The sequence below is a fragment of the Schistocerca piceifrons genome, chromosome 10, assembly GCF_021461385.2.
Source record: "Schistocerca piceifrons isolate TAMUIC-IGC-003096 chromosome 10, iqSchPice1.1, whole genome shotgun sequence".
NCBI lineage: Eukaryota > Metazoa > Arthropoda > Insecta > Orthoptera > Acrididae > Schistocerca > Schistocerca piceifrons.
The window spans coordinates 121953213-121965742 of NC_060147.1; the positions used below are offsets into that span (position 1 = coordinate 121953213).

The 12530-nt window shown below is 39.5% G+C and overlaps 1 protein-coding gene across 1 annotated transcript in view; it reads left to right on the forward strand.

Annotated features, from left to right (window-relative positions):
* The window catches only part of LOC124718750, a 138281-nt gene extending 127769 nt beyond the window's left edge, over positions 1–10512 (forward strand). Inside the window, exon 17 of the mRNA XM_047244364.1 lies at positions 4780–10512. Within this exon, the coding sequence (XP_047100320.1) occupies positions 4780–5138 (359 nt within the window). The 3' untranslated portion in view covers positions 5139–10512. The remainder of the gene's footprint in view (positions 1–4779) is intronic.
* Positions 10513–12530: the final 2018 nt, after the last annotated feature.

Consider the following 12530-nt stretch of genomic DNA (forward strand, 5'->3'; position numbering starts at 1 on the left):
GTCTATTTGTTGCCATTACATGCTATATATTTCCATCATGAGTCTGGTTCCTAACTATCTGTTCTAGATAGTTTTCAGAGAAGGCATTTAGCAAAGTTTTACAGGATCTCTTATCATGCCCACCACTAACAAAACTGTGATTTTTGCAATTAATTGTTGGCTGATTAAAGTCTCCACTAATGATTACAGTATTATTGGGGAATTTACATACAAGTGAACTGAGGCTGTCTCCAAAGTTTTCGGTTACATCAGGAGATGAGTGTGATAGGCGATAGAAGGATTCAATCATCATTTTATGTCCACCCTCGATACTGAATCTTGCTCACGCAATCTCAAATGCAACTTGATTTCTAGCTCGGTGGATTTAAGTTTCTTTTTTACTGCAACAAATACACCACCTCCATTTCTCAATTGCCTATACTTTCGATATACATTTAAATTTTCACCAAAAATCTTACTGATGTCATTTCAGGTTTCAACCAGATTTCTGTACCTAATATTATGTGAGCTTCACTGTTTTTTCGTGATCACTTTAACCCTGGGATTTTGTTGCGAATGCTTCGGCAGTTTACCATTAGAATTTTAATACTCTCACCTGTGGGAGGCATTTCTTTTGATATTACACTGACAGCTCTTTTTATCTAGATTGGATGGCGAATTGCCAATCTAAAAAACCCATGTGTGCATCCCACATACAGTCAGCGAAATTTAGAAGAATTTGAACTTGGGTTTTTAATGGTCCATTTGTGCAGTCTCACATACACTAAACATCATGCACAACTTGTTGTACACATTAAACATCGAAAATATATTATATAAACAAAACAGTTACAAAGATTTTCTTAAAAGTAGTCCACAGAGATAACATTATAGACCTATAATGTTATATCTGTGCACTACTTGTAAGAAAATCTTTGTAACAGTTTTGTTTATACACGATATTTGCGATTTTTAAAGTGTACAGCAAGTTGTGCGTAATGTTTAGTGTGTGTGAGACTCTGCACAAAAGGACCATTAGAAAACTAAGTACAAATTGTTCTAAATTTTGCCACTAACTGTACCAAAAGAATCGATAACCAATTAAAAAATCACGTGTTTCTTATAAATTGCAGCAAAAGTCAACGAAATGAAGCAGACTCACACACATTGACAACATCAATAGAAATATGCTTAACACACACAAAAAACACACTTGAAAATGGGAATCATTTCCCGAAACATGTCGTGTGAAAAGTAAATAAAGAAAAAACGTGACTGTTTATAAATAAATCTTCTGCTACCAAACATATTGTACCGTCTTTCCTCCTACGTTTGAATTGCCGACGATTAACAGACGCCAAACCTTTTGCATCTGCCTCCTCTTGACCCCGGGTTAAATAGGTGAATTGAGTGCCACTGGTTCAGTGTTAGTTTGAGATGGCTAGAGTACACATACAAATGCATATGCACACACAGCTGTACAGTTACAATGGGTCAACTTAACCCTGTCCCACATCTTTTTCCTTAAATGCCACCTAAGCCACAGAATCCCCCCTCCCCTCAACTTCCTAACCAAAAAGTTCCCTTCTCTGGGTGCCACCCCTCCTTTCACAGTGACCTTCAATTACCAGATTTTTGCCAATCCGTGTCCCTCACGAACCTGATAGTACAGGAACAATTCTGCAAGATGCACACATCCCTGAACCACCTGTGCTCCCTGCAATTCCTTCTACTAATGCCTATCTCTCAAACTGAAACCTAGAAGAGCACCCCAAATGCCACCTCCAAAACTTATCAGTTTTACTGACACCTCATATTGGAACATCACTACTTGTTAACACCTGTCCTGACCCCAGTGAAACACTTTGTAGCACCCAGAGTCTACTACCTTCCCATCATTTTCTATCTGTCACCCCACCCCTGACTCACTCCTGATATCCCACAAAGCACAGAACCTAAACAACTCCAAAACACTGCTGGCAACATGTCCTTCAAAATCTTCAATCTTATGAAAGTATCAGCCGTATCCAGAGGCCTTACCTCCCACATCACACCCGAGATAAATCGTGCCTGTTCACTACAGTGGGTTGGGGTTGTTTTGGCGAAGGAGACCAGACAGTGAGGTCATCGGTCTCATCGGATTAGGGAAGGATGGGGAAGGAAATCGGCCGTGCCCTTTGGAAGGAACCATCCCGGCATTTGCCTGAAGCGATTTAGGGAAATCACGGAAAACCTAAATCAGGATGGCCGGACGCGGGATTGAACTGTCGTCCTCCCGAATGCGAGTCCAGTGTCTAACCACTGCGCCACCTCGCTCGGTGTTCACTACAGTGGAAACACTTCTTCACTACTGATCCTTTCACTGAAGCCAAACTGAATGCCAACATTGAAACTCGCCTCTCCCTGTTCATAACACCACGCAACCTTGACCCTCCCATCATCCCAAAAGACCACCCTGTTCCCCCTTTCAATAACTTCTTACCTCCAGCTTGGCCTTACCAGCTCCATCCACATCTACTTAAATTTGCAAGCCACCATATGCTGTATACATAGTGGTTATCCTTTAACACTACTAGTCATTTCGTTCACTGTTCCACTCACAAAACGAGAGGGGGAAAATCAGTTGTCTATACCAAGTGTGGCTATAAAATAATGGGACTGATGCTGTCATTAGAGTAAGTACACATGTGCCAAAGATGAATGACCAATAGTTGTGAAGCCTTCTCAGTAAAATGCAGAATGTCTTGTGTCGGTAGACAAAAAAGTGCGGCTGTGGCCTTCGTTTGTGTAAGAGCTGTTTTGGCAGAAACACGATAAGTTTAATAACACAGCAGTGAACTGGCGTGAAGTTTCACATGAAACTTGGAAAACCTGCTCCAGAAACCTATCTGTTACTAAAAGAAGTGTATGGCAAAAGACTGTTTACCTCAAACATGAGTAGTTCAGACGTTCCCCAGTTGGCTGAGATGGTGATGATGGTGGTGTCAACGACGATGACTCACATCTGGTACATCGTTAGACATCAAAAACAGATGAAAATAAAGAAAAAGTAGGTAAACTGATTTGATCTGACCATTGGTGGAGTATTTGATCAATTTCTGGAACTGTAGGAATTCATAAAAAATGCAGAAGGCAAATTTTACATACCAATTTAACATGAGAAAATTATTTGCAAAAGTGGAGCCAAAAATTCTCATGATCAAACGAAAATAAGTTTGTGAAAATGTTTGTACCGACACTTTGAATACCATTGAAAATGATTGTAATTCCTTGCAAAGTGTGATAACATGTGATGACTCTTGGTTTTTCACTTACGATCCAGATGCAATCGAAGATTCCAACTTCACCGAGAGTGAGAAAGGCTTGAATGAGCAAATCAAGATTCAAAGTGATGATGATTTTTCTTTTTTCCAATATTCATGGAATTGCGTATCTTCACTGGGTTCCTGAAGGTCTACCTGTTAATCAGAATTATTGCCTGCTGAATTCCATGAGAAAATAAGAAAAAATGGTGTGAATAGTGAATTGCAACAATGGATTCTGCATCAAGACAATGCACCAGCTCATGCAACATTGTCTGTTAAAAGGTTTCTAGCAAAGTACAGCAACCCAATGTCAGACCACCAACATTATATGCCTGACGTAGAACCATGTGACATATCTATTCCCCAAGATCCAATCAGCATTAAAGTAACAAGATGAAGCAGTGAAATAAAAAGTGGCACACATTATCAAGGCGCTCACAGACGAAGATGTCCAGCATTGTTTCCATCGACGTAAAATTCGCATGGAGTGTTGTAGGGATAGAGGAGAGGAGTATATTGAGAGCGTCAAGAACTGAATATGTATGGTTTTGAAATAAAATGTTTTACAGCAATAGTCACATTATTTTATAGCAGCACCTTGTATGCCTCTGTATGAGCCCTAATTTCTGTTTTCTCCACAGTTCTTAAGTGAAATGTACATTGGTGACAATACAATCATTCTGCAGTCATCAGCAAATGCCAGTTCTCTAAATTTTCTCAATAGTATTTCCTGAAAAGAAAGTCATCTTCCATTGAGGGGTTCCTATTTGAGTCCACGAAGCACCACTTGATGCACTTACTAATAAACTTCTCTTGAGGTACAATGTTCAACACTTACTAAAGGGAAAGTTCATCAGAAACTTTAACTACTCATTGGTCCTACACTATGATGTTCACTGCTACAGCTGGTCACAAACTGTGCTGAACTCTTGCATGCTTGACCCTCTATTAACCTCGGCATGAGGGTGCTACTATGCTAAGAGGGAGGCACAGTCTTCTGGAGGGATTGTGGCGGATTGCTGCAAGCCCTTGCTAACGTCTGCGGTATCGATTCACACGGCCGAATTTGGTATGGCACTATGATCTCTGGATAATACCACAGAGAGCACAAGTGTGAATAGTTTTAAGCAAATAGTGATAGCTTACAGTTAGCAGAGTATACAGATTAAATTTCCACGTTTTCTAGTCTTTTTGTTAATGAAAACATGAGTCATTCAACATCTGTGAAAGCTTTTCTTGATGGGATAAATGAATGAACGACTGAATGTGTGCTTTTCAAGCACCACCAGAACAGGAAACATTTGAAAAACCCTATACAAAAATCAGACATATTATGGGAATTGCATTCCCTGTGGTATATGTTATGTGTATTAAAACACCCACTCCTGTTTGTGTTTCTGACAGGCCTGACAGAGAGAGAGATTGTGGGGACTCCATTTCCTGTCGTGGACATTACATGTATTAAAAGACCTGCTCGTTTTTGCTCTCTTAACAGGCCTGACAGAAAAGGCAGCTGGTGTCGGCAGGTCGGGCAGTGGGGGTGACCTGAAACCTGCCGGCGGCAGGAAGGCACAGCTGCAGTTGCTGTATGGTGGACCTTTCAAGTTCAAGCTCAAGTTCAAAAAGCCTGCTGCCGCGTCGACATCTGCTCCAGCGGCGAGAGCTGGAGTCGGGCGGTCGGCGGTGCCAGGTAGGCGTGGGAAGGCTGGCCGGGCGCGGCCCCCGGCTGTCTCCCCCGAACTGGCACTCGCCGCCGAGGACGTCGACTCCAACCTGCACACTGTACCGTCCGACCTCGAAGTCCTGCTTTCCGAGAGCGAGTTCCTCTTCTCCGAAGATGGGGACGGGGCGTGACGACTGCCCGTGACACGCGCCCACCACTGTTGGACGGTGCCGGGAGTGTGCACCTCCTGTTCTAAATATATGTTGCTGTACGTCTGAGAGATGGGCCGGGATTATTATCTTGTCAGCTGCTAAAGATGTGCTTCGGACATGTCCAGGAAGCTAATAAATAATTGTGATCGATACCGTGTTTAGTAGTTCGGGGAAATTTTCAGTTCTATACAGAGTAGTGCGTGCCGAGCAGTTCACGAGGAAGTTATGTACATAGATTGCTTCCCTTTAAAATAAAAATTGGTTTTTATTTCTATTTTTGGAAGGTATTTCATACATTGCTATGAGGGATGAAAGGATAACACTGAATGGCTTGGAAAGTTTACCAATTGCCAGTGTTCGAACATGGGTCTCATTTCTGGTCAGATTCACTGCTAATGATGAGTACTGTGGAGTCTTCCTCAAATCCAGTTTCTTGTCCAAGATTGTTTCACGAACCTGTTCTAATTGTTTGTACGGAAAAGCCAAAACTATTCTCTCATTCCGCAAACAGTGCCAGATTTCTTACTAGGTGTGTCTAGTAGACACGGAAAGTAATGTGAATTGGCCACAAGACAATTCTCTAGCTGGCCGTAACTGTCAGTTGTTCGAGCTGCCCAATGCTCGATTCCTGAAGAAAGTGATCTGGTGTTTGTGTTCTCAGCTCAGTTTATAAACTCTACAGCCTTGTTTGTCAATCACACCAAAGCTTCTATCAGCAGCTGCCCTATTGTATGTATGTTCTTGACTGCGCAAGTTCACGTTGCAAAGAAGCCTTTCCATTTCCAAACTTTTGTATGACAATACATTGTTTACCTACATACATTTCCACTGAATGAAATCACTCGTTTTCCTTCCTAATGAATTGGTGTGTGTGTGTGTGTGTGTGTGGAGGGGGGGGGGCGTTTGTTTGTTTGTTTTGAACCAATAATAACACAAAGGCTACCATTTTATCATTCACTTCGTATGAGGAAAGCCATGACTATCAAATGTTGCATCTTTTTAATTGGGATCTCAGTAATTTGGATTACAAATTCTAATAATTATTCAACGGACATTTCAGGCCGGAAAAACCACTGATATGAACAGCTTCACATGCAGTTAGTCAGACACGATTTTCAACCCCTGACTGTTTGCACAAGTTACACATATTGAGGATGCCATCTCTCACAAAATGGAGGCTGAAGAAAGAATTCCACTATTCAGCCATGTGCACTGCCATAAAAAAGTGAAAATGCGCAAATGGTGCATGTTGTTTACTCTACCCCAGTTTATGGAAACTACGCATTTTATTAACTTCACAATTAGTGTGCCACTTCTGAGAAACTATTAGAGCAGATCGAATCAAGCAGAAACAGTGAATACCAGGTTTATCTTCATTGTAGAGATGCAACCGTACTCTGCAGACCACTGTGAAATGCATGGCAGAGGGTAATTTTTGGAGTGCCTCCTTATTTAGTTTCTTCCCGCTCCATTTGTCTGTGGGGCACCAGTATAATGGTTGTGTAAATGTCTATGTGGACGTCTGTTGTAGCCTCAGGGAAATTTAATACCACTTATTTTTTAATCTGTTTCTCTTGGCTTCTAACATGCAACTGGCTCAGAGAGTTTCACAAACCCACAAGCAAGTTCTCTCTCTCTCTCTCTCTCTCTCTCTCTGTGTCTGATGTACCATGTGTTTCTCCAATGGGTTGTCCGGTGCATTTTCTGTGGTGTTTTGGCAGATATTTGCAATTTCATTTCTGCAGCACGTAGCTGGAGTCAGCCCAAACAAATCCTGCTCATCATGTCTTTCATACAACACCCAGCATCGACAGAAGATGTCAGCTTGTTTCCCAATACAAACAAAATTATTAATTCGGAATTTTACGTGCCTATTCGATAGAGTGGCCCAAATTGGTCTAGTGTGTTATTTCTTTTATTGATAGGTATTAATAAGAACAGTAGAACACAAAGAATAACCAGTACTCCAGTAGCGACTGAGGACCGCTGCTGCACAGCAGTAGCGGTCACCGCAGGCCAGGATGGAGTACTGATTATTCTTCTGTTTTATGTCCCTATTAATACATGACAATAAAACAAATGTTGCACTAGATAAACTCGGGACCATTCTGTAGAATGAGATCATAAAATTACACTTAAAAAATAATTTTTTTTTCGTAACAGGAAACAACTTCCATTGATGTTCGGCATCGCATGAAAGATGTAATGAGCAGTATTTGTTTGGGCTGATTGCAGCTACATGTTGCAGAAACAAAACTGCAATTGTCTGCTGAAACATCAGAGAAAATGCGCCTGATCCATTGTCACTCCCCATAGGCTCTGCAGGAAAGCAGGTGGATGTGCAGGACAGAAGCAGACAGAAATTTAGCGAGATCACTACTGGATTCCACTTCACATTGCTCCCTGGCTGGTATTTCATTTCACATCTACCTTCCTTGTCTCATGCCTCACTACCTCCCTCCACTGCTGATGGAGCTGAGCTTGTCTTCATATTGCTGTTTTCATCCTCCACAGCTGCTTAAAGTGTATAGATGACAGGGCTGTGTGAAATACAGGATGTTAAAAAAAAAGTATGCCATATTTTGAGTGGACAAAAACAAAAAAGTTTAGTAAACATGTAGTCTTAAATGCGTACCTTAAGAGCTAAAAGAACTTGTTCTTCTTTGCGGCTGTGATATGAATCTCTTCTACTGAAAGCTTTGTTTTTCATTACGAATGATCTACACAATGCAGTAAACAAATGAGTAACAGCAGAGCTTCTAATGTAACCTGCTTCCTATTACATATGACGTGCACCAGTGAACCATAGCAGAATATCATGTCTGCCGTTTTCCACGTGTGATAATAGGCTTCCATTATGCTGGTATGTTCAAAAATAAAATTACCGTATAAAACCATTTCACAAACTGCTCACATTAAAACTAATGTACGTGCTGCACTCACCCAGAACTGTGAATAGTTTACAGTAACAACATTAACAGATGTTTACTGCATGCTGTATCTATGGACAATAACAGAGAAATGTGTTCTCATTCATCTACAGAATGGTGTAGGTCCTTTGTAATAGCGAAGAGCTTGGAGCAGAGGAGATACATTTCATAGTAGTGAAGATGAACAACTGTTCATAGCTCTGAAGGTATGCATTTTAGAGCTCATACTTGCAATACATTTTAGTCTTGTTTTTGTCCATACTACTACCACCACTCAAGATATGGAATCCTTTTACTTTAACACACTGTCTATAAGGCTGTACACATTTTCACAGAAATTCCCTTTATTGAGAATACTTCTACCTTTTTGACTGACGTGCAGGTTTTTTTCCTTTTTTTTCCAGGATTCATCTTATTTTAAAAGTTACATTCTTTTTCTCAAAACTGAGGAAGTTTCAGTGAGAACTGATTTGTCTACTAGTGGCTTAACACAACTTTCTCATACCTTCCAATGTGCCAAAAATGGGAGAATATCTTTCCCTGCAAAAAAAAAAACTGAATTTGCTGTCTTTGTAAAGAACTAAATAATGGAGTAAAACTTTTGTACAGATAAGCTTTACAAAATAGCGATAACTGTTTCCTGAATGTTAACTACCAAGTCGAGTGTATATAATATTAATGTATGAACTGTTCCCCAAAACGTAGCATTTCATTTATACACAGTATGCACTGTGTGTCTGTGATATACTGGCATTATTGTTAGCTTGACTTCTTACGGAACATAGCTGTTTGTTATGTGTTTCGGTAACTTGTTTCGAAAGTGCTTTTGTTTGCTTCAATTGGTGCTCTTGCTGGGTTATGGTGTCTGTGACTGTGTTATATGTGGTCTTCCATAACTGGACACTTACGTGTATTTAATAAGTACTGTAAATGTTTCACAGAAGGTATCTATTTACGACTGGAAATTGTGATGCTAATTCCTTGCATATAGATGAATGTAACTTCTGTATCAACAAAAATGTTAAAGTATATTCTTTATATATGAAAATACTAAACTTATATTAAATCTGTTTCCTGTAGTTTAATTTTTATTTAAGTTTAATATTTATTAACTAGGTGACAGGTGGTTAATGTCTTTGTTGTGATACTTCATCTACCAAACTTAAGTGATCCTCTAATTGCTCAGAAGCAGTCATTACATTAATCCAAGAAACTTTTCCTTTCATATTTTTTGAATTCAAGCAGAGGTTTCAGTTACTTTGAAGAAAATTGTGAAATTTCAAGTGTAAAGAAACCATTAAGAGTTGGCAGTGAAATATGTTATTGCTAAATTGTAGCTGATTAGCTCATTGTTCTTTGTCTTGTATGTTTCCGGCCTTTGTTTTCACATTGTCTGTGGAAAGTGTTTCTGGACTGATTGATAAAGAGTTAATTTAACAACATTCCATAATATAGTATTATTATTATTATTATTTTAATATATTGCGAAGTAAGAGTCTGCAATGAAGATGGCGTTTTATTTGCATTTAATGCTCATTTTGAAAAATATTTATTTTAATCATCTATTAGAAAAAGTGTTTTAGCAACTTATTACAAAGCTATTGTTTCTATATGACAAAAAGATCAGATTTTTAGCTTGTGCTACTGTTTACAGTATTTCACTATTGCTACAGGCTTTACTGACAATTGTGTTTGCTATGCTCTTCCACATTACACATTGTATGGCAAATAACAAAGCAGCAATGCTTCCTTCATAACCACTGCACATTACAATAAAAACGTTAACCCTTAATGAAGTTCATCTTGCTTGCTATACTGAACTGTTCAACAAAAAGGAAGCCAAACAGTTGCAAATAAGTGAGACAGAAATATGAACGCTCTATAGCACCTTTCAGTGCATTTCTTGTATACATACTCTGTAACAAAAATGTATAAGTTGTTAAAGACTGCCAATGAAGAACAAAAGTTTTTTTTTCTTTTTTTTCTGTCTAGTTCCACAATGCTGCAGCATTTCTATGTGTGTGATTACTTCCTAGAGTGAGTGCTGGAATAATGCTTAAGAAAAAGTGTCAAAACAAAGCTGTAGTAGTGGATCATTTTTATGCAATACCTGGCACACGGAGAGTGTAGAAGACGGAGAGACACTCGCAACTACAATCCTGCCAAAGCTGTATGAGCCTTCTTTGTATTTATTGTGAGGAGTCGCCAGCTGTCCCTTTGATGGCATTTTTTCTACCTTATTTTGCTAGCAACGGAAAAAATTCTAATGTTTGCCTTCTCTCTTCTATTTTGTGGTCACAGAACTGTCTTGAAAAGAGAGAAAAAATCCAATTTGTAATTTTTGTTGAACAGATATTGTTGTACTTGGAAAAATGTGCTTTTTTGATTGCATTGCAATAAATATGTACAATATTTTCAAAGTTTCTGATACTTTCAGGCTTTTATTATTTGGTATACTTTAAACCCAAAGCAAGGTCAGAGTAAATACCATCACTCACTGTACAGTTGAAACATCGAGCAGACAATAGGTGCACAAATGGTATCGAAATAGTTGCTGAGCTTTCAGAAGGCATCCTTCCTCAGAGCTGATAGACTGTTTACAGTAAAACCCTCTTTTTACACTTTTCAGAGGACTGATCCAAAAAAGTGCAAAATGCAGGAAAGTCTAAAATACAGGAAAGAATAGGAAACACAACAAGCGAAAATGAATAAATTACTCATATTGTCATGCTCTTTACATTGTTTACAGTACAAAATTAAAATAATTTAAATTTTGCCTATTTAAAGATATCTGAAATAATTATTTGTTTTTCTTTCTTCCTAACAGTAATTAATTCTACTTGTCTCCTCACAGTATAAAATGCATGAATCACAAAGGCAATGGCCGATTGCTGGTACACACAAATGCACACCTGGGTTTCCCTCGTCATTCCGATTGTGTCCGGGGGTGTAAATAAAATGCAGAAGCAAAATTATTTCGTGTACCACATTAAAAAGATGTTTGTGTTCTAATGTGATACTTACTATTGATAATCATTATAAAATTACAGTAAATAAAACCTGAGAAACACTACTGGTTAAGCTTGCAGTGTTCATAAACAGAATAGAATAAGCATGAAGTTGTTGTTGTTGTTGCTACTAGAGTCACTATCATCAGAGCGTGATTATCATTAAGGCAGTGACTTCCAAACGCTGCAAACCTATAATACAGCTGGCTCTGATGCAACACACCGACAACGAAAATCTTACTTACTGTGCTAACGCTACATTTCATGATCAATAACTTTACATATAGTCTGAATTTTCTGATTTGTTCCAAGGCCAACTTTGAATAGGAATACAATGCACTTTCTGCCCAAATCTACATCAAAGAAAACTTGAAATGCGGGACATGTTGTAACACGGAATTATTAATGACAGAAAGCACTGTATTAATAGAATAGGACTTCTGTTGGGACCGACAAAGATGAATGTAAAAAGCTGGAAAACGTAAAACGCAGGTACATAAACACAGGGTCTTGCCATGCGCGGCCATAGTGTTACGGCACAGCAGGCCGACTGGCATGGGCGATCGTGTGGAATAGATGAGAGTGAAAAGGGGGAGGAAAGGAGTTGAGGGAAATGAGGATGACGGCTAGGAGGGTGAGGCAGTGAGGTGATGCGACAGGAAGGTGGCACTGGCAAGTCATGCACTGGTTCTGTTCTAGCTTTGGCACATCCGTTTATACGGGCACGACTGTGGAACAACTGTCCACGCAAATGAACAGCAGAAAGAAAAGTTTACTGTCTCTATAGGAATCAATGCAGGTTCAGGAAAAAAAATAATCACATGAAACCCAGCTCGCTCTGTTTGTCACGAGACCCAGAAAAGATACGGGCATCCACATCGATGCTGTGTTACTCGACTTGTGGAATGCTTTTGATACAGTTTTGCACTGCCATCTAATGAACAAAACATGGCTCTGTGGAATATCAAACCAATTGTGTGATTTGATAGAAGGGTTTCTAGCAAACAGAACACAGAATGTCGGTAAAACAGATGCCAGACTGAGATTCTTTGCCCCTTGCTTGAATATTGCTCACCGGTGTGGGATCCATATGAGATAGGGTTGATAGAAGAGATAGAGAAGATCCAACGGAGAGCAGCTCGCTTGGTTACAGGATCATTTAGTAATCGCGAAAACATTACGGAGATGATAGATAAACTCCAGTGGAAGACTCTGCAAGAGAGATGCTCAGTAGCTCGGTATGGGCTTTTGTTGAAGTTTCGAGAACATACCTTCACCGAGGAGTCAAGCAGTTTATTGCTCCCTCCTACGTATATCTCGCAAAGAGACCATGAGGATAAAATCAGAGAGATTAGAGCCCACACAGAGGCATACCGACAATTATTCTTTCCACGAACAATACGAGACTGGAATAGAAGGGAGGACCGATAGAG